This window comes from Diabrotica undecimpunctata, chromosome 5 (assembly GCF_040954645.1).
Source record: "Diabrotica undecimpunctata isolate CICGRU chromosome 5, icDiaUnde3, whole genome shotgun sequence".
NCBI lineage: Eukaryota > Metazoa > Arthropoda > Insecta > Coleoptera > Chrysomelidae > Diabrotica > Diabrotica undecimpunctata.
The window spans coordinates 24,997,233-25,023,616 of record NC_092807.1 but is presented as its reverse complement, the minus strand read 5'-3'; the positions used below and the strand labels follow the sequence as shown (position 1 = coordinate 25,023,616).

Sequence of the window (26,384 nt, the reverse complement as noted above, 5' to 3'; positions counted from 1 at the left end):
TCTTCTCTGCATATTTTCTTCAAAAATAGATAGTTTGTCAATGAATGCTCCGACTACTCCCTTCGCTTTGGCCATATTTATGTTCTTGCCCTGTAGTTGCAGGTTCATTTTCTTTAATTTTTGAAAAATATCTGATAAGTAAGCGATGTCATTTCGCTTCTCTTGTAGTTCTGTACTCAGTGTGTCAGTAGTATTAAGAAATTCAATAACAGTATCCATGAGACTGAAGAACCGCCTTAAGCAATTGCCTTTAGAAAGCCAGCGGACTTCCATATGTAGTAGCAATGTATTAAATATCTCATCATTTTCTTCACAAAGTATACGAAATATTCGATCATTCTTTGGTTTTGCTTTAATTTTATTTACCGCATCTATGACAAGTCGAAGAGAATCGTGCAACCTCCCACTCAAATTCTTGGCAGCCAAATGCTCTCTGTGAATGACGCAGTAAACACACAAAATTCCAGGTACTGCTTGTTTCAGATGTGCAATAAATCCCCAATGGCGTCCTGTCATTGCTGCTGCATCGTCAGTAGCACAGGCGATCATATTTAATAAGGGAATCTCTTTTTCCTCAAAAAATCTCTTAATGACTTCAAATATGAAAGATCCTTTTGTATCAGTAATCTGACTTCTAACAAATAGCATTTCCTCGGCCATTTCTCCATTGTCGTCAATGAATGGGACATATGACAGCAGCAAAGCTATGCTGTCACTCAGGGTACTCTCGTCAAGTTGCACAGTAAACTCTCTGCTTTTTAATTTGTTGCAGAGAACATCTTCGACATTCTCTCCCATTTCATCAATCCTTCTGGAGACAGTATTATTGCGGAGAGGAACTGCATCTGTTACTTGGCTGGCCTGACTGGGTACCAACATAGTATCAACTATCTCTTTGACAGCTGGGAGGATGAGTTCTTCTCCAATTGTGTGCGGCTTGCCACTTTTTGCTATTAAGAATGATACCTTGTAGGAAGCAAGTAAACCCTTGTCGTTTTTCTTGGTAGCTTTTGCAATCAATGACCCAACAATAACTCGCCTTTCATACTTTGCCTTGAGCTCCTGTAAACGAAAGAAATACACATTCACTTTAATTATTATAAGTAATGGTAATAAAGTTTAAAAAAGATTTTCTTTCAGTCTGACTTTTGGTAATAGAAAGTAAAAATAATTATAATATGTTGATACCTAGGTACAGTTACGATCACTAAATAGTTTACACTTTAATTTTTACATTGTAATACTTTTGACGTAAAAGAGACACAATGGTAGATTGGTAGAGACACACAAATAAGACACAATGGTAGATTCTTATTTCCTGGCAATTCAATGAATCCATATTTCAAATACTCCGTTGAGTACCGCCAGCACTTATTTTTAGGTGCTGACATTGTGAGAGCAAAACAAAAGAGTAATTAATTACAACTTATTAAGAAGGCAAAGAATAAAAACACTATCTTGCAATTCTCAATAAATAATTATATTGCCACGCGTCGACGTCTCTGTCCGAATTCTAACATTGTGACTAATAATATTGTGTTTCTAATTGTTATTGTTGAATTCTATTATTGTGACGCCTCGTGTTCGACAAGATCTGTGACTAGACGAGATGTTTGTGTTATTATTACCTGCATTAGTATACATATATTTACTTTTTATTATCCTATGGATATCCGATCGAAAGTATTATATTTTTTTCTTTTTTCTTATTTATCTCAATTACCCATTTCTCGTTTTCCTGATGCTAAACGCCCCCTTTTCTCTGTCGCCCCCCATATCGCCCCCTTCGCTCTATCGCCCCCCTGAATATCTCAAAACGCCCCCCGGGGGGCGATCGCCCCCAGGTTGGGAATCACTGGTTTAATGCACTTAAAAATGTCCGAGTCATTTCGGATTATACTTAAAAACCTCTATATGTAAGTGTGAACATATTAAAAACGACCAATTTTGAATTGTCTCAGTATCATTGCCGGAAGGCGAAATTTTCAATGCGCAGTGCGCACATCATTTCATTATTGTATATATTAATATACTTTTTTTTTATTTTTCAGTGAAAAATTCCAACAGTATTGTGTCAAACATGCCACCCAATGTAACGCCTGTCATGAGTATGCCGTACATAGGACAGGTGCCGTATTTCCAACAGCCCATTTATTCTTTTGAAGATATGCAGATGTTGCAGCAGAGGCTTCCACATATGGTGAGTCGGGACTTCTTCATGTAACCAGTGTGACGAGTTTTGTGTTATTGTTGTGTTTACTTGAATTACATTTATCTCTAAAATATTAACGCAAGCACGCAGTAAATATAAACAACTCGATATTTTTGTCAAACAAAAAAAATTGCTGTTTATTTCCATATTTCTTTTATAATTTCTGCGTATTCTTTATTAGTATGTCGCCTATTTGTTGGTTTTCAAATTACTTATTAGTTATTTCTTTAAATTTCATGTTTTTTATCATTTTCTTCCTTTTTGTCTTATAATCAATTGATTGGCACTGGAACACTCCTCGCTGATTATTTATTCCTTTACATAAGTTTCTAACTTCTCGATTTTACGATTTATCTTCGTTGAAATTTTCTCGTTTCCTTTTTAAAATATTTTTGTATCAGTTTGCCGGATATATTTTTCTTTGTTTCCATTTATCCCATATCTTGTTTACATTCATCATTAAACCATTGTTTGTGACTAATGACCTTACCGTCGTTACTCACTGTTGCTGTGTGTGTCATACCTGTTTTTATATCGTGAATGTTACATTTTTCTTTGTGGTATTTTTTAGTTCTTTAGTGATTGTTTGATATTTATTAATAATAAATTCAGTTTTAGTAGTAATAAAATCCACGTATCAATATCAAGATCATTTTTCCTTGGAAATTCATATTTACGTCAACAAAAATAATTTATGGAAAATTTTAAGAGATAAATGTAATCAAATATTTTTATGTTTTCATGTGTTTTCTGTACGAATCCCCCTGTTTTAATTTTTAACGGTATCAATAAATGTATTTAAAATCCCCCCTGATTTTTCTGAGTTTATAACAAAAGGAAAAATAACAGTATGAAGTAATTTTAACATTCTAGTTGCATTCGTGTGGGTATTGCTTTTAATCATACATCCCATTGTATCGATTTTAATTAAAATTATATTTTATCAATAGAAGAGTAATATCAGGTTCATAATATTCATTTGTCAGTTTAGAATGATTTAAAGAAATGTGCCAACAGACAAACTAGTCACTAGCCCACAATTTCACACAATATCTTCTGTATAATTTTAGCGGGCCTTGAATTTATCGTAATTTATAGTGTTTCTCTGGTACATATTTATAATTAAAAAATGTTTAGCTAATAAATACCTTGGCCGCAAAGACCACCACCACGCAATGAGTGGTTCGATGCTGAGTGCGAGGACATTACAAGAAGAAAGAACAATGCATATAAACTGATGCAGCAAAGAAGAACCCGAGAAAAAGAACAAAAATATAAAGATCTCAGAAGAGAAGAGAAGTACATCTATCGGAGAAAAAAGCGAACTTATGAAAATAGAATATTGGAAGAACTTGAGACATTAAAAAAGGAAAATCAAACAAGAAAATTTTATAAAAATCTAAATAAAGCAAGAAAAGAATTTAAACCAAGGATCGGACTATGTAAGGATAAGGAGGGGCATATACTCAATACAAAAGAAGAAGTATTGAAAAGGTGGGTGGAACACTATAAAGAACTGCTTACTATCGAAGTAGAAGATCCAAATCAACCACCCCCAGGAGCAAACAACAATACACCATTGGAGCCTCCATCAATTCAGGAAGTACGGGATGCAATAAAACACCTAAAAAATAATAAATCTCCAGGAAGTGATGGTATACCCGCGGAACTTATTAAATGTGGAGGTGCTACTCTGACTAATCATATATATAAAATCATACTGAGAACCTGGAATGAGGAAAAAATCCCAGAAGAGTGGTGTATTGGGATCGTTTGCCCGCTACACAAAAAGGGCGATGAATTAGAATGTAGAAACTATAGGGGAATAACCCTCCTTAATACAGCATACAAAATATTTTCGAGTATTTTATATGGTCGCCTGAGTGAATATTCAGAGGAGCTTCTTGGCGAATATCAAAGTGGTTTTAGGCCTGGTCGATCAACAACAGACCAGATCTTTGTGCTAAGGCAAATACTGGAAAAAACCAATGAATTCAATATCGACACATACCATCTTTTCGTAGATTTTAAATCGGCCTATGATAGTCTCCTAAGAAATAAATTGTATGAAGCCATGGATGAATTCCACATCCCCGATAAACTGATAAGATTGGTTAAGGCTACAATTCGTAAAGTTGTTTGCAAAGTCGAAATACAGGGCGAACAATCACAGGCATTTGAAACGCATGTTGGGCTGCCACAGGGAGATGCGCTGGCGTGTCTCCTTTTCAACATAGCTTTGGAAAAGGCGGTCAGGGATGCCCAAATAGACAGCAGAGGAAACATTTTTAATAAATCATCCCAAATTTTGGCATATGCAGATGAGGTTGATCTAGTTGCCCGCACAACACGCAAGCTAGAAGAAATGTATACCACCTTGTCAAACGCCTTAAAAAATATGGGCCTGCAAGTAAATGAAAATAAAACTAAGATAATGGCATCAATACCCACCAATAGAGCCAGAAACATCGGCCACCAATTCACGGTTGATAATTCTACCTTTGAAGTGGTGGACAAATTCACATATTTAGGCTCCCTGATCACCAAGGAGAACGTCATGACGGAAGAAATCAAGCTAAGAATAATCCTAGCAAACAAATGCTATTTTGGACTGAGTAGACATATGAGAAGCAGAAACTTAAGCCAAAAAACAAAAATAACCATATACAAAACCCTTATACAACCAGTGTTGACATATGGGTCGGAGACATGGACCATTTCCAAGGCAGATGAAAATCTCCTGCTTATATTTGAACGAAGGATCCTGAGAAGAATATTTGGTGGCATCTGTGAAAATGGTGTTTGGAGAAGGAGGTACAACTACGAGATATATCACAGATATATACATATATTTGGTGGTAAAGACGTAGTATCGTTTATAAAAATAGGAAGACTAAGATGGGCAGGACATCTGGCAAGATCACAGCAGAACAACCCTCCTAGAAGAATCCTTATGTCACAACATGTGGGAAGTAGAAGTAGGGGTAGACCAAAACTCAGATGGAGGGATGGTGTAGATGAGGATGGTAGACAAATAGGCGCAGCAAACTGGCAACAGTTGGCAATGGATAGAACTGACTGGTGTAATAGACTTGGTAAGGTCGAGGCTCTTTTATAGGGCTGTAGCACCAATGATGATGATGAATAAATACCTTAAGTGGTATAAGAATACCAGGTATATCCCAAAAATATTAGACTTTTGATCATAAATTCTTCAATTCATTATTCATCGTCATCTCGCTTGCGGCATCCATTAAAGTAATCCCTGTTCCACTTGAACACAATGCTACGACTAAGCAACACGTTCTCATCAGTGCTGTAAATCCTGAAGTTATCAGTATCATCGTCGCACTTGTATGGATCGCCACTGCGTTCGCTGAAACGTTGTCCTTTAAGCGGCATTTTCAGTTTTCGAAACACGAAAATCTCGCAAGGTGCAATGTCGGGACAGTACAGAAACTGACGATACACAAAGAGGTTACGCCTCGATGTGACGGTACCTCCCTGACCGCTCAAGCTACCACCAACCCACCCCAATCGCAGACATAACGTTGGAGAGCCTTTACTGCCTACTGCGGTAATGTACTTGAGTAAGTATTTGGATCTCCAAATTTGTCTATATATTGTGTTGTAATTTGGTGTGAAGATTTGTGTCTGTGTCATATCTGACACGTTACCAGCCGATATATGTGAATCGTTCTGAAAAGGTAGTATGTCAACTTCAAATTGTGTAGTCAGTCAAAAACTCCAAGCCGACCATAACGTTATTTGCCAACTGTTTTAAGACAATAAAAATAGTAGATTTGCATCGATATGTTAAAGGCAGGTATCCGGTAATGAGATCCGCATGGTATTTTCTTCATCGGACTACCTTGAAAAAGGAAGAACCGTCATAAGCAACAAATATTATATAGCTTTATTAGTGCTTTTGAAGAAAACGTAGGAAAAATGGTCATAATAGAGAAACAAAAACTTCGAAACAAAAGTCGAGCGTAACTATGACAAAGGTAGATTAATTCTACTTCGAATTACTTCTGCGATCACCTTATTCTTCAGTCAGATCTGGCTCCACTTGAATTGAGGTTATTGCGAATATCCCAACATATTTTCCACCAATCTTTCTACAAAAAGGCTTTATTCCTCAGTTTTTATACTATATCGGTTTACTTGAGACTGTACGAATCTCTGCTAGTAACTAGAAGTCTGTTAGCAGCATTATTTTTTTTGTATTTCGCTTTACATTACTTCATTATTCATAATTATTTCAAAGCACATTACAACAGTAGTTTATACCACGATTTTTACATTCATCTGCCTGATTATTAGCTATCTTATCACAAAAATACTTATTTGAACAAGTTTTTCAATTAATAATCATAGTACATATATGTTGTTTGTGTTTATGTGTTAAATTAACAAATACAGCAAATCCATCGCTTTCCGGAAGTATACAATCCAATTTTCGAAATATTCATTAAAAAATTAAACGAAAACAACACAATTAACAATATTAAAACATTGATCAGTAAAAAGAACAAAGAGTTAGAGTGCTGATATGTAGAACACCAAATTGTGACTAGCGAGCCATTGAACAAGTAAGTCATTGGCTGATTACATTTTTTTTTAACTTTGTTGGAGGTTACAAGATGTCATTTATTCCAAAAATATACGTTATAATTATATATACAAGAAAGGACTGTAGTATCACATATTGTGTTTATTTTTGCTATGACAGTTAAACGAATACATTTTTCAAGGTTGGTTGGTATTATTTAATCTTTAGACTTGTTTACACGAGTAGAGTTGTGAGGAGAGTAGAGTAGCGAGTAGAGTCGACTCTACTCGCTACTCTACCAAAAATGGCTTGATACCGTTCACACGAGGAGAGTTACAAGTATAGTACTTATGCTAGTATACTGTGGAGTAGGTGTTTGTTTAGTACAAAATGAATTCAAGAAAAAGAAAATTGATTCAAAATTGTTTGGCTACTGTTGCAAATGCATTTGTAACTGAGGTCGCTTTGTAACAAAGAAAAGAGTGGATGAGAGAGTGGCTTAAAAGAAGGAATACACACGGGGCCTCAGTTTTTTTATCTTGATAAGAATACATTTTTTATTTCTTATTGTACTTTTATTAACAAGTAATAAAAACCTGTAACTTGCCCGTGAGCCTTCAGATTTCTTGTTTCTTTTTGCACCTTTCATGATTGCTTCTATAGGAGTGAACCATTTCACGTTCGGAACGTATACATCGGCTGCACCTGAACCCCATTTTTTTGATTTTTGTATTTTTAAACACTCTTGGTTATAAGTGCACCTTATATTCTTAATTTTTGCTTGAGCTCGTTTACTCCAAAGCCCCCTTTTGTCATTCTTTAGACGATTTCATCCTCCGCAGCTTGCCTCATACTTTTATTTCTGTATTATTGTTCTGAAGCTATTTTCTTGTGGCATTTTAAATTAATTACTATTTAAATGGGAATAAGCCACAATTAAAGGTTAAAATACGTTTATTGACGTTTCAATTTCCAATTCGGAATTCGTTCTCAAAATACAAACATTGTAAATTCAACAAATTTTGTTTTTTGTTGAAATTTGTTTAATTTACAATGTTTGTATTTTGAGAACGAATTCCGAAGTGGAAATTGAAACGTCAATAAACGTATTTTAACCTTTAATTGTGGCTTATTCCCATTTAAATAGTAATTCCATAAACACTGGTATTCGCCATACATCTCTACAAGTTTTAAAGTCAAAGTGAATGACAGCGTCGAGCGTCCGTATGCACTCTCCTACCTACTCTACTCTACCAGAATTGACCGCGTTCCATGGGTAGAGTGCGCAGACGAGTGGATATTTTGGCGGTGGTGGTGGTAGTAGAGTAGAATTACTTTGCCACATGTTGCTAGTCAATCTACTCTACCACGTACTATGCACTCTACTTGCTACTCTACTGCGCTGAGCGTTTTTACGGGTAGAGTTACTCTACTCTACCAAGTACTTGCATCATTACTCTACCCGTGTAAACGGGTCTTTTGAGGGTTATTTCCTCTAAGAAGGTTAGCAATCATCACGCCAATTCTTATTTTTTTAAATGTTGAAAAGGTTGCCAATGTGAGTCCATAATACTAGTACAGTAAAACCTCGATATAACGGACTAATTGGAGGGAAGCCGAAAGTCCATTAAAAATATAAAAATATGTTTAAAATAAATCAAAAGTTTTTTTTTTGAAAATATGTACACTTTATTTAAATATGTATATAATAAAAAATACAAAATACAACAAAATTCTATTTAATTGTCTTCAGACATTCTTCGTGAAGTGACGTTGCTATTTGATATCAACGTGCTTGCCGTCGGTAATCCTGTATTGAAAAAAGAATCAAGTTTTTGTTTGCACTTTCGAAGTTTGCTGTTTTTTTATGATCAACTCCCTAAAATTACGAAAATTACGTATAATACAATTGAACTTCTATATCTGATGAATAATCAATGTTATTAGATCGTCGAGATGCGATCTTACCTCTGATAACTTCATTGTTGGCAGTGTTGTTTTGTCGTTGTCTTCGTTATCTTCACTTTCATCCTCATTTTTTGGGTTCATAACTTCATCTGCTATTTCACTTTGTCATGATGTTATACCCAGGGTCACCTTCATCTACTTCGAGCCATTGTAAAACGTTTTCTTCAGCTACATCTTCTCCGGCATTATTTTGTATTGTCCTACAGAAATCAGGAACTTCCAACCCATCTAAATCTATGTCTGCATCTTGGCCATCAAACAAATTCTTCCAACCATTTTGTAAAGTTTGCTCTTTCACCTCTTCCCATACTGCAGCAAAATTGAAAATTGTTGATTTTAAATTGTAAGACTTTAAATTTTGCAAAGTACGCTGCACTCTTATATCTTCTGTATCATTTTCATCGTGCAATATAATCATAACTTCTTCTAAAAACTTTCTGCGCTATATTCGTTTGGTGGCCAAAATGATTCCCTGATCCATGGGTTGAATAAGGGATGTTGTATTTTTTGGCAAAAACATTCAGCTAAAGTTGCCATCTTCTGAACGTAAAATATTTTCAGAGGGGTGAGCAGGAGCGTTGTCTAATATCAATAGACATTTCACCTCTTCTGGCGGTATTCCCAGTTTCTTTTCTTGAAATGTTCTGACCGAAGGTACAAGTTCTTTAAAGAACCAATTTTTGAATATCTCTGAGGTGAACCATGCTGTCTTGGAGTTATAATATGACACGGGCAAATTATGCATTATATCTTTTAAAGCTCTGGGTTTACGAGATTTGCCAACCATGACAGGAGTCAGTCTATGCGATTCATCCGCGTTAGCACAAAGCAGTGCCGAGATCCTGTCCTTGCTGATTTTTCTTCCAGGATTTGATTTTTCATATTTGGAGGCTTGTGTGCTTTCAGGCAAAGTACGCCATAACAAACCAAGCATTGTAAATCTGATATTCTAATAGCATTTTGTTACTTATATGTTCTATTAATTTTTGCCTAAAAGGTTTAATTTCTTCTTGTGGTGCACTTGATGCTTCTCCGTAAATTCTTTTATTCATGTTTCCATTCCTTTTGCGAAAGCGCCAGAGCCATCCATCACTTGCTCTGAATGGTATGTCCATATGATTTGCTAATTTAATTGCAGCAGATTTCAATTCGACCGCCCGGACCGGGACCCCACTAGAACGTTGTTGGCCGTACCATTTTAAGATTGCTTCTTCCAGTAGTGAAGTTTCACGAGCCAATTTCATTCGTTTTCTGGGATTGCTGTTCTCTCCTACATCATACATTAATGCAAATTTATTTATTTTACTTTTGTTTTTCTTTATGTCCGAAACAGTTTGCTTTTTTATGCCATATTTATTACATATATGAGACACAGACGTTGCAGACTCCAACTCTTGTAACATCTCTAGTTTTTGATTGATCCTTAGATTGATTCTTTTCCGTTTGTCCATATTTAAAATGTACACTAAGTGTGTTTATTCACATCGAGTAAATAAATAAGTCAAAGTGTTGTAAACACCCATATATAATCATAAATACCCACACGATATTCTATCAGGGAATCCCCTAATATGTGCTATTGCTGCGAGTAAGAAATTTATATCTCATTCCCATGTGTGTAGAAAGATGATAAAATATTGATGATTTTACATTATCTATGTTTATGATAAAATATTATGTTTCTCTTGATATTTATTTCTCAGCTAAAAATGCATACATATGATTACATAATTCGAAAAAATGTGTCCTGATTATGCTGTAATAAACATTTTGCTGAAATTCTTTGTAAAATACAGTTGTATGGGACGGTTTAAGCATGTTTAATATTAACAGGATCTTAATTTTTTTTTTAAATTTGACCTGATTTTTAGTCCGTTATATCCGAAGTCCGTTATATCGAGGTTTTACTGTATATGGGAAATAAGTCAATACTCACAATCTTAAGTAGTTTTTATTTAATAAAGTTGGTAAAATTTGGGCTAACAGTTTCAAGGCTTACAATATTTGCCCCAAACCGGTAGCCCAAAATTTACCAACTTCATTAAATAAAAACTACTTAAGATTGTGAGTATTGACTTATTTCCCATATACTAGTCTTATTTTTTTATTCAACTGCTCTGAACAGGTCATTAGTCTATTTCAACTAGTTCCTTAAAACTAGAATGACCACACTTTTAACACTACTAGAACAATCGATAACAGTCAAATCACTTCTTATGAAATAAAGGCGCAAAAAACGATAAACATTACTATTTAATTTTTAGTGTTATTTATGATCATTTACATTTTATTCTCATTACAAATCTTACAGATTATTTGTTTACACATATTATATTGGACATATAGGTTTTTCCTACAACACACTGTTGATTTGTTTTGTTTGTACAATATTTTTGTTAGCACTGTTTTTTTGTTGTTGTTGTTTTGGTCATACCAGACGTGGTTGGTTCATCTTGTGGCTGAGTATTGAAGTCTCCACAAAGCTGCTCGGTTAGCCGCAATCATAAATGTTGACCTAGTTTGCTTTTGCTGACTTCTTTGAAAAGAATCCAGGCATTGATTACACTAAAATCTAAAATATTATAAAACGCCTAAAGTGGCCATCTCCAAGAACCATAACAGTATATTTTCTGGACATCTCTGGTCTATGATGTTGAATCCGTATTTTGTTAAATTGTAGAACCACTGATTCAGGTTTTTTCTTTAGCTATGATTTCCAGGCAAGTCATTTAGTTCAGCAAGTAATTCCTCATCAGTGAGAAATATTCATACCATGCCCAAATTTGATTGACAGATTTGAAACCTCGTTTTTCAACCACCTTATGCCACTTCTTATTTCACATTCGCCGTGCACATAAAATGCATGGCAATTTTTTTCTCCATATATCATTTCCTATTTCCCATGACCATGTTCAGTTCTTGTCTAATGATTCCCTTCATGTAAGATTGCATCTGAACGGTCCTTCATTTGTCTTTTACGACTTATTTCCAGATACTTTTGAACTGTAAATTTTTGGTAATAGCGTCTCATGTCCAGTCACTAATTACAGACGCTTTAGGCGGTATTAAAGCCGTTTTTAATCGTACAGATCTATTGGGAGATGAGATTTGCTTCCAATAAAACAGTGTAGGTATATCTTTAATTTTCAAACTAGAGCTAGAACCCAAGAAAGACTGATGAGTTCTCAAAAAAAGATGAAACATGACAAGTCTTAGAGTGAATGAAGACAGACTTTTAGAGAGAATTTATAAATTGAATTACAGAAATTTGTTTCTGCGAGATAAAGGTATTTTTCAAATAAATATAAATGTATATATAGGTAATTTAAAAGATAGGAAGATTTTGCATGTTCCTTTTGACTCGTCCTGATATAGCTTCAAGAAGGTTAAGCATATGTTTGTACTTAAAATATTCTATAACCTCTATAATGTATAACATTGAAAAATATATTCTACAAGATAATAATAAGCTTTGATTGCGCAAAATGTCACTACGGTGGCATACCCAAATCGAAAATTTTAATATTATATCAGTTCATCATCATCATAAGTGGCTCGACAATCCGTTGTGGATCTTAGTCTGCTCACAAAGAAGTCGCCTCTCCTGTCGGTTCCTGACAACTTCCCTCCATCTTCCGACCCTTAGAATCTGTAGGTCTTCTTCCACATCATCAATCCATCTCCTTTTCGTGGTCGTCCTTTACTTCTTGTGCCCTCTGGTTTTGAAAATGTTAATCTCTTCGTGATTCGTGATCTGACATCCTAGCAATGTGTCCAGCCCTCTAAGTCTCTGCACTTTAACGAATTTCATAATATCTAGATCGGTGTATAACTGATATAGTTCAAAGTTGTATCTTTGACGCCGTAGCCCATTTTCAAGAATTTTTCTCTCAAAAATACCAAGAAGTCTTTCATCATTTTGAGATAAGGTCCACGTTTCAGTCCCATATATCAATACCGATCTTATTAAAGTCTTGTATATATTGAGCTTTACTGCACGTTTTAAATTTTTATTCTTTAAATGTTTCTGGAGACCATGAACAGTTCTGTTTGCTATTGCTATGCGTCTTTTTATTTCGTTTCGTCGCTTGTCGTGTTTGTTGCGTTTACTAGCGATCCAGGGTATGTGAATTATTTGACTTGCTCAAAGGTATAGTTGTTAATTTGAATTCTCTGTTGGATATTTCGGGGGTTTTTAGAAACCAACATATATTTGGTTTTTTCCTCATTTACAAGTCCTAATTCACTTGTCGCGTCCGCAAGCCTTGTAAAACACTGCACCATGTCACATACTTCTGCCCACTGTAACTATATGGTCAGCATATATGGTCATTCATTCTAATATTTAATTGTCTGATTGCCTTTTCCAAGGCAATATTAAAGAGGAGACACGCCAGCGCGTCCCCCTGTTTTTAGACCATTATTAATGTCAAAGAACGTAGAGTTTTCTCCTTCAATTCTAACGCATGAGCTTACGTTTTGCATTGTTAGTTGGGTCAACTTAACTAACTTAATTGGGATCCCAAAGTCTATCATTGCAGTTCTTTTCACACTGTCATAGGCTGCTTTGAAGTCGACGAAAAGATGGTGTGCATTTAGATTCTAGTGACTGTTCTAGAATCTGCCTATGTGCTTGAATTTGATGTGTAGTTGACTTTCCAGCAGTAAATCCGCATTGATATTGACCAACAGTATCCTTAGTAAAATGTTTAAGTCTTTCTAACAATACATTGCCGAAGATTTTATACGCAGTTGCTAACAGATTAATGCCTCTATAGTTCTTACACTCCAGTTGATCAGTTTTCTCAAATTTCCAGGTTTATATAAATCAACTTACTTGATTATATTTGGCAGTTGAAGTGTTTACATGTGACATTTAAATTTAGTGAAAAATGTAAACAATGACGCCTCTACCGTGGCAGAGAAATTCTATTATTTAAATAATAATAATTAAATCCTCTATTCAGTGCTTATTGATAGCTATCCATCTAAAATTGGTAGTTACAGTGAATCGGCAAAATTTTTTCAACAAGCAATGCTTTAGAAAAGTAAAAAATACAGAATTGTCACTACCGTGGCAAATAAATGCAAAATATATGTATGTTATAATTAGTAGACAGAATTTTAATATTTTCATGATAATATCATGCCTCCTAAAAAAGAATTACTCGCAACGCTGATCAAGAAAAACAAAAAAAAAATTGCACTGGGCAAGGTTAAAAAAAAAGAGATTATTATTTCAGAAAAAAATTGTCATGGAAAAATCTTCATATCTTTTAAATAACCATAGATATATTTTATATATTCTAATTGATGCGTTTATTCTTTACCTTACGCAAATACAGCTCGACTTCTTTCTGAAATGATTTACTTTTTGGCTCGCTAGACACTTAGTTTCTTCTTGCTTTTGTTTATATTAAAAGCAGCTAAAGACAAACAATTCATAGCACAGCAGTATTATATATAATACAGAAAATTTTATTGTTTTCAAAAATTTTTAACTCTTGAAGTTTGCAATAGTTTGAATCGGACTTTCTCAAATGATTTATTTTAATATAGCTTTAAATTTCTATTGGTATGTATTCACTGGCAAAATAATCGAAATAAACACATGTTGATTGTTGTCGCTATCCTCATTTGGAATGTGATTGCAAACAGGATTGGCTTCGATGCAATTTTCACGAATCCACCTTACGACTCTTATTAATTTTTACATTTCCTTAGAAATTTTCGCATTTTCCGTATTCAGTGCTTGATGTCATGTTTCCAATTGGATTGAATATTTTCCAACTGTTGAATCGACAATGATAAGATAAAAGTACCGTGGTGTCCAAAACTATTTATATATTTTTGGTATTTCATGTGTTTATTTGACATTAGAAATTCCGAATTAAAACACCACAACGTGATATTTTTATTCGTTAATCAGTCTTTTATTTTATGTACAGTCCAAGCGTGTGTTGGTAGCTTATTTACAATTTCCGAATGGTACGGAGCATTGTCCAATACTATTAATAGATGGTTGATTTAGTTGTCAACAATTTTCCTTCCAACCATCTTCGTATTGATATTGTCGGGACCAGAGGCCGATTTAGGCGAAAAACAAGATCGACTCCTACAATAAAACTATTTTTTCTACTTATATTCAATATAGTATGGTTCTTTTTTCTCACTATCTTTGTGTTTTGTGGATTGCACTCTTCCAAAATTCGTTTTGTTCCACTTTTCAGCCAAATGGACATATTAAGAGTATTGTTTGTTTAATTTTTGAAACTTGGTATAATTTCTTAAATAGTCTACGCCTAGCTATTTCACACAAAACCTATCTATCATTCTCCTTTTTGTAGGAGACTTGGCGACATTTGTATTATATTTTGCATTTTTTAAAACTGACTAGTTTTGTTTCTCTAATACAGAGCATATTTTCCCTCATACAGCAATTTAATTTTCTATCTAATTTGATCATGAACAAATGATCATTTGCAAACCATTAAGTCGTTGATTGAAAAAACCATTGAATATAATAGACCCCTAATACTTGTCTTTGTCGACTTTGAAAAAGCATTTGATACGGTCAATCAAAGTGAAATGCTCCAAGCTCTAACACAATGTAGAATAGATCACCGATACATATCCCTCATCAGATACATCTATCAGCATGCTACAGCCTGTGTAAGACTGAATGAAGATACTGGGACCTTTCGTATTGAAAGAGACGTTCGGCAAGGAAACAACATGTCTCCTAAATTATTTACAACTTTGCTAGAATACGCTTGTAAAACAATAGATTGGAACGAAAAGGGCATCAATGTAGATGGAAAATTTTTAAATAACCTTAAATGTGCAGATGATATCGTTCTTATTGCAAACAGCTTTGATCAGGCACAGATAATGCTCCAATAACTCCATACTGCCACAAAAAGAGTTGGTCTTAAAATAAATTTTTCAAAAACACAATTTATGACAAATTTAGTCCACAATAAAAACATCTCAGTAGAAGACAAAGATATTGAGCCAGTTGACACCTATAAATACTTTGGCCATGAGATCGAAATAAGTCGAGACAACCAAACAATCGAGCTGAAAAGAAAAATAAACCTCGCTTGGGCTGCATTTGGAAAGATGAAGGATATTTTTAGGTCTAAGATTCCAATGTCTGAAAAGAAAAGTATTTAATCAGTGTATTTTGCCAGTGATGACCTACGGCGCAGAAACCCTAACACTCACAAGAACAACAGTGAGTAAACTACAAGTTGCGGAAAGGGCAATGGAGAGAGTAATGTTAGGGATTTCTCTACGTGATAGAATACCCAATGCTACTATACGTAAAAGATCAGGAGTAGCAGACGTTATTGAAAGGATAATAACACTAAAGTGGAACTGGGCAGGTCATGTAGCAAGATCAGTTGATGACCGGTGGACAAAAAGAATTTTGAAATGGAGACTCCGAATACAAGCTAACAGAAATAGAGGTCGACCCCCAACGAGATGGACAGATGACATAAAAAGAGTGACTACAAATTGGATTCAGATGTTGCAAAATCGGACTAAGTGAAAAAGCATGCGAGAGGCCTATGTTCAGCAGTGGATGTTAGAGGCTACTTGATGATGATAATGTTGAGTTTCTAGTGGCAATCCAAGTTGCAATTTATTGGAATGGCCTGACTATAAGACTGTAGAAATGTAAAATCCAACATCAGTTTGGCGCTCAATGATGTGTGTGCTAATAATCCTTTGTCATACAAATGGTATTTGCATTTTCGCCAATACTTACTTCCGATGGCCATACAATTCTTAAGAATTTTAGCCTTCCTGCATATGCCTCGCCACGGTTTGCGGTCTATTACAGCTCCTTCCAATGATGCAGATACATTGAGCTCCTGAAGGTCCCTTATGATATTGTCACCAAGCCTTAGTCGCGGACGACCCGGTGGACGCTTTCCTACTTTCGTCGTTACAGCTATATTTCTGGTAGCTCTCCCATTGCTCATCTCAGTACATGACCCATTCATCTGACTATGCTTGTCTCCAATGGTGGAGTTCAATAAGAACTTTTTTGTATGATGACTTCATATGATTTTCGACGTGGACTAATATATGGATGTCCTGGTCCATTGTGTTTCGTTATTTACTCCAATTTCGTCTGCATATGAACTAATATTGCTCTGTTCATCTTCAGATTCAAGTTAAGATTGAGCTATGCTTGGGTAATTATTTTCACTCTGATTCATGGTGATAGGTGTAATGAAATATTCTTCTTCTTTCTCTTTATAAGCAATTCTGCTTGTTCATTCGCAGATTAATACCTCTATGAAAGGTTGTCACTCCATCTTTTGCGCGGTCCGTCGATACTTCTTCTGCCGATTGGTGACTTATCTCTTGCTATTTTGACGACACGTGTCTCCATTCTGCTTACGTGGTTATTCCATTATTTTTTTCTATTTTGTGTCCATTCATTTATACACTGTACGTTACATTTTTTTCTAATGTCTTCACTTCTCTTTCGATCTCTCAGCGTATTTCCTGTAATTCTTCTCAGTACTGTCATCTCTGCCGTATCCAGTAGTCTTTGCGTTGTGGCTGTGTCGGGTCTTGTTTCTGAGGCATATGTCATTATTGGTCTTACACTGGCTTTATAAATTCTTGATTTCATCTCAGTGTTAATGTGTCTGTTTCGCCGTATAGTGTTATTAAGGCATTCTGCCAGTCTATTTGCTTTTTGTACTTAATCTCTCACTTCTTTTGTTTTGTTTGTCCAGGTCTCCATAGAAAGACAGTGTAATTCTCAGGTATTTTATTTCCATTACTTGTTCAATACGGATGTAATCAATGTCTATTTTACATCTGGTTGGTTTTTTGCTGACTACTATTGTTTTAGTTTTCTGAGATGAGATTGTCATATTAAACTCTTTTGCTCTTTTGTTAAATCTGTGGACCAGTCTTTGCAGACTATCTTCATCTTGGGCTATCAATATTGCATCGTCTGTGTAACATAGTATTTTGATTTCTTTGTTTCCCATTCTGTATCCTCTATCTTTGTTAACGCTTTTGATTATTTCATACATGATTAAATTGAAGAGCATGGAGCTCAATGAATGCCCTTGTCTTATTCCGCTGCCTATTTCTATAGGTTCTGTTAGTTGTCCATCTATTCTGACTTCCATTTTGTTGTTTTGGTAGATGTTTTCGATAGTTTTTATAATATTTAGGAGAACTTCTCTATTATACAAAAAATGGATTACATCTTTGAGTCTTACTCTGTCAAATGTTTTCTTTAGGTGAATCAGACACAGAAATGTTGGTTTATTATACTCTAGTGATTTCTCAGTAATTTGCTTTATAACGAATATTGCATCTGTACACGATCTTACACGGCGAAAACCCTCTTGTTCATCTGCCAAACTTATTTTCTGATTGATTTGAAATCCTCTAATGCAATATTAAAAAATTTAATTGCTTCAAAATATTGTCGTAATAAATAGATAATTACACATAAATAAAAATAATTCTGAGTTAAAAATATGAAGGCTCTTAACCTATAAATATTTATAATTGGCCTTGGAATACCAATTTGACAGTTGATTTACTTGACCTAGATCTTATAAATGTTGGCAATGTTTAAGGTCTAATAAGATTGAGGCCAAGGTCAACTGTCATATTGGTATTACCACCCACACCAATTATTTAAGGTTGAGCATTCAGAATTTTTTTGAAATCTGTTTCCGGATTGGAAATCGAAACGTCAAAGCCAATTTACTATTTTTATTGGGAACAAGCCACTTTAAAATAAGTTTATTTATAAACGCAAAATAAAAGTAAAACTGTGGCTTGTTCCCAATAAAAAATAGTAAATTGTATTAAGATGACACAAGAAAACAGTTTGGAAAGATGTGTACATTGTTGGGAGAATTGTATTTTGAAAAATAAATCTTTATCTATCTCAAAATCAGTATTTCGCATAGTGAATATATTCACTACAACTACCTACTTGATTAAAATAATGATTGAGAAAGAATTTTTTAAACTAAATTTTTTTAAATTTTTACGCTGCTTTTTATATAACATTTTGGGGTTAAACTATACAAGAGAAGTGCATACCTACTAATCTTCATCGACACAATGTTTAGTCACAAAATAAATATATTTTTTAATTAATTTAGCTGCAATATTTACATTGATAGTAATAATTGTTACTGTTTACTATTTTTTACTGGAAATTAACTACGCTTTTAATTTAAAGTTTGTTTAAACTAACATTTTGATTTCCACAAATTTCCAAAAATTCTTCTTTTATCTAACTCTTTCATATTGACAATTCAGACATGTATTATACATTTTTTAAAGTAGATGACTTTAAAATGATATTGCCAATAATTTTGAGTTGTGTTCCTGGGACGACGGGAGACTGGTCTCAAAAGAGACCATAGTAACGTTGTTTGGAAGAGTAGTTTAAGAAAGTTTGGAGATTAAATCTAAAGTGTCGTTGACAGAATATTTGGGAGAGTAATTAATTAGATCTTGGAGAAGAGAGTGTTAATAAATTTTGCTAGTGAAGCTAGTGGAGTATTGACAAAACTAACTACACGTCCTATTGGAACATTAACTTATGAATATTTGTAAATATTGCTGGAAATAAAAGTTTTGGGGTTCATTTCAAGTTCAACTCCATCCAGATGGTCGGATACTTACACCCGTACCATGAAAAAAAAATTTAATGTAATTTTTGTTGAGTCTAATGTTCTGTCTTAGATTTTTTTAACTTTTGAAGTTGTTTTAGAGAAAAAAAAAAACTATTACATTAGTGTTACTTACTTTATAAATTTGACCACGTTACACATTGTAACACTTAATTAGTTATTTATATTAGTTATTCTATTGTAACATAGCTCTGAGAATGGCTTTTTAAGTCGAAAGTGCTCAGCTAGGAATTAAATGCTTTACACACTTCAAAAATACGTTTCTTTTCCAATAATTAATTTGTCATAAGTGTGTACACAAACATATCAGTCTTTTTTAATACTTTCATATTTTCCTGTTCCCAAAAGATTTTATGTAAACTAACCTTAAGTTATCCCTATTTTATCGCTTTTCTCTCATACAGTTTTAAATGTTAACCATTTAATTCTATAACAATATCACTTCAGTCTTCAGTTTTATTAGTTTCAGTTAAGTTTTTCAATTTCCTTCTCAACCATTAATTTTTCAATAGCACCTCATTGCGAAAAGATGATTTTACAAAATCTGACATTTTTAAAATGCAAAATATGACTTATAAATGTCAATATATTGAGGTGAAAGTAAGTCAATATAACGTAGTTTATAGAACTACTAACCATGTAGTTTATATAGTTAGTCGTTCTTCATTTGCACTCTACTGGACAAAAATATAAATTGGAATCAATAAACAATTTCAAAAACTTTTACCATCATAGCTAATGGTAATTTAAAGTTTAAAAAACGTATCGTATAGATAGTGCCGTTAAAAATATATTATCGTCAATTGAAGGGATATTTTAGAATTGTTCGATAGGTAGGCATATTCAGTGTAGATATCATTTTTCATTTCGTTTATATAAAACATATCTAAATTTGTGGTACCAAAGTAAAAGGAGGTGAATCAATTTAATACAATTTAGTATTAGAATGCAGTCTTTTATTCCCATTGAATTTAATTATGTAATTTAAAAAATTGACTGACGACTACCAATTTTGCACTAACTCTTTGTATCCACCTGTTTTTACTTTGCCACATAATGCTTAAAGGTGTGATAAGGTGGAAGGTATGCACTGATCAAAAATACACAGTCCTCGCATTCTTTTCATTAAACATCACATCAAATCGACTTGCCTCCAAAGCATTCTTCATCTTTTGACTCCAATCACCGCTTAAAATGCCAGCTTTCTTTTCGTTACAATTTAACCTCAATTGAAACTTGAAAAATTTGCTAAGTTACCTGGTGACGTCGATTTGGTACCATCGAATGTGACGAACCTATGTATTTATCCTACACAGACGACGACGCCCTACTATGATATGAGTTATCAGACGCCGACGACGATGCCAGCTGTACGAGACGCCGCAGCACTGGGCAACGTCGGGTATTCGCTATCGGATGGGAGGTTTGCGAGAGCCGACAACAACGCGTCTCCCGTTCCAACCACCCTTTCCCAGCAGACCAGCACTTTGACGCAAGGACATCAAGGCCAGCCGATACTGACCGGTACCGCTCCTCCGCCTTACTTCTATGCGACAACGTTCAACACCCTCGCTCCAAACTACCAGTTCGGCATGTACGCAGCGGTAAGTAAAATTTAGTTGTGTAAGATTTACCTATTGTTAACTAATTATTATGTCGAAAATTAGAAAATCGTGAGTCAAGTTTGGTTGGTCGATTAAAGTTGATCAAACAAGTTGCTTTATTGCACATTTTTTATGGAAAATTAACAATTTCCGTTTAGAAATGGAATTTAAAGTAGTTCATCAAATTGCAAATAAAGAGCAGTTCCTATTATCATACTTTCAGATCAAAAACTCGGTGAGCATGCCCTTTAAATGTGATTAAGTTGATCACAAAAAGTTAAATAAGCTTTTGAGGATATTTGTCCAGATAAAAAAGTCAAAGGCACTTACTCAATCATTTTCGCGATCGAAAGCGCAATTTCTTCCATCCTCAAACAATTCAGTATCACTGAAAATATCGAAAAGTTTGTAATAATTATTAAAAATTCTACCTATCCCAGAATTTACGATCTTCACAAAATCCTCAAGAAAAGTGTATCCCTTCGCTTCATTGTCAAGACCATTAACTCACCGGAGTTACAGAATTCCCTGGGTAGTTCCTATTTACCAAATTCACGTACAAGATTCTCTCGTTACTGTGCTGACTCATCTGGCAACGATAAATCCTTGCCAAAACCATGGATTTGACAAATTCTGGAACACCCATGGACGTGAGCCCACAGCTCTGGAACCGTACCGCTTTAAACTTAAATGGTTCTGGTAGGGCTCCGGTAGGTTGATGACATGACCTAATGGCTAAAACACCCTTCGTTCTTTCCCCGATTAATTGAATACATGGCAACCGAGTTATCTGCAATAGATGTAGAAAATAGCCAGTCCCTTCCATTTTTCGATATGTTAGTCACTCCTAGTCTGAATGATCGATTGGTTCATTCACTCATTGTAATTCTGTGATTGGTATCTAGCTCAAAAGAATTTTATAATTAATTATACCATAGAGTAATTCCTTATCTTAAGTTCACAATCCGCATTAACTATTGATATCTAAATCCTCGTATGTATCTAATGTCCCGCTAACTCAGATCCTATTCCTCCTACATAATGTTACTTTCCTTCCGAATATTAGCTGTCACTTCCCGATCGTCCAAAATTATTGCCTGTTCCCAAAGATCCACCACCGCCTTTCCTTCTTGTTTTATATATTCCGTCTCTCATTTGTGTAGTAATCGATAACATGTTCTTCTTTGGCCTGGACTCTTCCGGCAAATTTGATCTTATATTATAAGGTGTAAAATTTCCCCGGATATCTCATCACACGTCCGAAATATTCCAACTCATCATTTTCATCCGCATTACATGCCCTACCCACCTCAGACATCGTCTTTTAATGTATTTTATGATATCTGGTTCCTGATATCTTCTCACTCCATTGTCATTCACCGCTTTATAGATTCGCCTTAGCACACTTTTCGAAACATCCTAACATGTTTTCATTTCTTTTTGTTAGAGTCCAGATCTCTGAACCATATATTAGGACCTAGCGTATTATTGTTTTGTAATATTCCAACTCCTGTCACCTATATGTCGGCGAAACCGATTGTCCGTCAAAAACAAACCAACATCCAAAAATTCTGGTCCATGCTGGCAGATTAGATCTGGTATTTTTGTCTACTCTGCAATGACGGCGCACTGTCAAAAACTGTACATTGTTTGAAAAACCCATAATCTTTCCAAAAATCTCTACTATTCTATAAAAAAAAATCATAAAGGAGAAATGGAAGAAGTTCCAAGACATGCCCTAACATAAATAAAAAGCAAGAGACCTTTCTGGACTGTTCGCTCTAGTGCGTTGAGTATTTCCCTACCCGACCGTTGGTTTACCTTTGGGTACGTTGAATTCATATGTTGCCAGGATCAACAGTTTGTCGCCCTACTCCCGAAGCTACATACAATTGTAGGGAAACGTTGGGATGGACCCACACATGGATCGTTTAAATAAGATGTGGTCCAAACCCGGAAGATAATTCTAACTCCGTGTAAACCTCTGATTTCAATTGCTTAAATGCTTTGTTTTTTTTTTTAAATATTGTGCTCACGAACTGCAGATATTTTTTTTTGGCTTTTTTATAATTTGAACAAAAAGGCATATTTGATTAATACGTCTTTCCCCATTGCTTATGATGAAACGATGACGAGACTGAGTGTACAGGTCTGCTGTAAGCTTACACACTTATCAAGTTTTTTGATATCTGTGAATTACTTACAGATTTAATCTTTACACCAAGATGTCTTTGGCACACTGATCAGTCAGAATCGTCAAATATAAATAAACAAAAAACGACATACGTGTTAACTTGAACTATTTTTAGCAACTCCCACAAACAAACACCCATGGTTCCAGTAACAGCACCCAATATCCCAAACCTGCGACGTACAGCAACTATGGCAACTATGATACCCTAGGCCAGTCACAAGACTATACTAAAGCTGGTTATGTAAGCAACACGCAGGGGCAGAAAGGTAGCGCGGCGAATGCCTCTTCCACGGGATCTACGGCTACTGATCTCTCTGCTATGTACGGGAAATCTCACACCGCTTTAGGAAAAGTTAATGTGAGTAATTAGTATAATTCGATTACAATATATTTCTCGTTTGAGGGTCAATGGTATATACAGGGTGTTTAAAAAAAATGTAACCCCGTCTCTAGGGTTGGTAAAAAACTGAAAAATAATTGGGGTTTGGTTAGTAAAAAATTTTTGTAACGCCATCCGTTTTCAAGATACAGGGCGTTGAAGAAAGAAAAAAATTTACGCATTTTTTACGATTTTGCCGAAACTACTGGCAACATTGTAATGCAATTTTATACGAATATGTTTTGGAAGCTGATACATCCCATGAATTTGTTTTTATATCTGATTCTCATAGAGGGCGCTAGTTACGCGGATCGTACTAAGTATTAGTCAATATAACTTTTTTAAGAGTATAATTATTAATCAAAATTTCAAGTAAACTTAAACATCATTCAATTTTACACGAGAAAGGTACTCTTGGTAAAACTCGATACTGTGTACCGTTTTCGGAATATTTTGATTTGAAAATTATGAAGTAATAATTGATGCTGGTAGTAATGATAAAGTTCTAATAGGTACACCTCTATTTTCTCTAAGTGTGCCATGGAAACCTGACATTTATTGATTGTTATGACGATAAATCAACAATAATTAGAGTTTTGAAACCTTTTTTTTTTTTGTAAAATCAAATCAAAATGTACTCAAATGTTGAATACACTGACATGTTATTAACCTTAAGCGAATGTTAAGGATGTTCTAGTGCAGCTGTGACACGTTATGCAGAAAAGTTTCCTAGAAGAAACTTACCAAGTAAAAAAACATTTAGATCCGTTGAACGACGTTGTCGAGAAACTGGGAATGTGAGACCAAATAAAATAAATTCTGGTAGACCAAGAACAACAAGAACAATTAATAAAGAAAATAATATTTTAAATTTACTTGATCAAGATCCAATAGTTAGCGTAAGGAATATAGCAAGACAAACAAATACTTCTTCTTCAAGTACTTGGCGGATACTGAAAGAACAGAAATTACATCCTTATCATTACAGACAAGTCCAAGAGCTCTTGCCAGATGATCTACCGGTTAGAGTGGATTTTTGTGAAACATTGCAACAAAGGACAGCCCACAATCCAAATTTTTTAAAATGCATTCTTTTTACGGACGAGACCATCTTTACACGACAAGGTATGTTTAACTCCCATAATGCACACTACTGGTGTGATGAGAATCCACGAGTCAAAAGGGTATCACATTACCAACACTCATTTAAAGTTAATGTTTGTGCAGCAACTTTAGGTAACAAATTAATTGGTTGAAATTTAAATGGTGATATGTATCTTGATTTTTTAAACAATTCCTTATTCGAGATATTAGAAGATTTAACGCTAAACGAGCGAAGATCTTTAATTTATATGCACGATGGAGCTCCACCACACTTTGATAGAAGGTGTCGTAATTGGTTGAGTAATCATTTTCCGAATCGATGGGTTGGTAGAGGTGCAGAAGCTCCGATTCATTGGCCTCCTCGGTCATGCGATTTTAACCCTTTGAACTACGCAGTTTGGTCGTATATTAAGGAAAAAGTCTATGCTACAGAGGTAAATTCACGCCAAGAATTGGAAGAAAGAATTCAACGTCAATTTAATGACATCATAGCTGATCCCCTACCGTTTAGAAGGTTAATGGAATCTTTAGAAAAAAGAATAGACTTGTGTATTTGCGAAAATGGAGGGCATTTTGAACACTTACTGTAATTGAATTTTATTTTATGTTCTTAGTCATTAATTTAATTTTCTTCTTATGAGTTTTGTTTAATTACTAACTATTTTATACCAGCATCAATTATTACTTCATAATTTTCAAATCAAAATATTCCGAAAACGGTACACAGTATCGAGTTTTACCAAGAGTACCTTTTTCGTGTAAAATTGAATGATGTTTAAGTTTACTTGAAATTTTGATTAATAATTATACTCTTAAAAAAAGTTATATTGACTAATACTTAGTACGATCCGTGTAACTAGCGCTCTCTATGAGAATCAGATATAAAAACAAATTCATGGGATGTATCAACTTCCAAAACATATTCGTAAAAAATGCGTAAAAATTTTTTTTTTCAACGCCCTGTATCTTGAAAACGGATGGCGTTACAAAAATTTTTTACTAAGCAAACCCCAATTATTTTTCAGTTTTTTACCTACCCTAGAGACGGGGTTACCTTTTTTTGAAACACCCTGTAATACTGATTAACTGTTCACACTAAACTGAATACATTTTAAAAATCTGCTTAATATTGTACTTAGTCGTTAGGAATAGATTTGCAAAGAAGTGAAATCGTTTAACCTTTATTTCCTTTTTTGATCGTGTTTGATTTGTAGACCATTGGTCAACTATTTTATTCTTCTGAGTCATTATATTCTCATTGCTTTTTATTATAAAACCTACCCTACCAAATCTAGATTTTTCTGGCGTATTATCAGGAAATATAGAAATCAGCTGGTTGATTAATTAAAGCCAAAAAAAATGAAATATTATATGATTGTAAATAAGAAAAAATCGATGGCATAACTGATAAATTATTAACAGCACAAAAGAAACGCACTTACTCTTTTACTTATTAGATTTCATCTAAGAACAGCTCGAATTCCCGAAACGTCGCGTTGAAATAATCAAATGGTGTATACAGGGTGTTTCCAAAATAGGTAACCCCGTCTCTAGGGTAGGTAAAAAACTGAAAAATAATTGGGGTTTGCTTAGTAAAAAAATTTTTGTAACGCCATCCTTTTCAAGATACAGGGCGTTGAAGAAAAAAAAATTTTACGCATTTTTTACGAT

At 34.4% G+C, this 26,384-nt stretch overlaps 1 protein-coding gene across 5 annotated transcripts in view; it reads left to right on the top strand.

The window, feature by feature from the left end:
- lig (ubiquitin-associated protein-like lingerer) overlaps positions 1-26,384 on the top strand; it is a 99,384-nt gene that overhangs the window by 50,890 nt on the left and 22,110 nt on the right. For 4 of the 5 annotated variants that reach the window (XM_072531765.1, XM_072531766.1, XM_072531767.1 and 1 more), the window contains exons 10-12: positions 2,052-2,200; positions 20,686-21,036; positions 23,346-23,588. In XM_072531765.1, coding sequence (XP_072387866.1) covers positions 2,052-2,200; positions 20,686-21,036; positions 23,346-23,588 — 743 coding nt within the window. The remainder of the gene's footprint in view (positions 1-2,051; positions 2,201-20,685; positions 21,037-23,345; positions 23,589-26,384) is intronic. The other variant, XM_072531768.1, reaches the window with a different exon arrangement.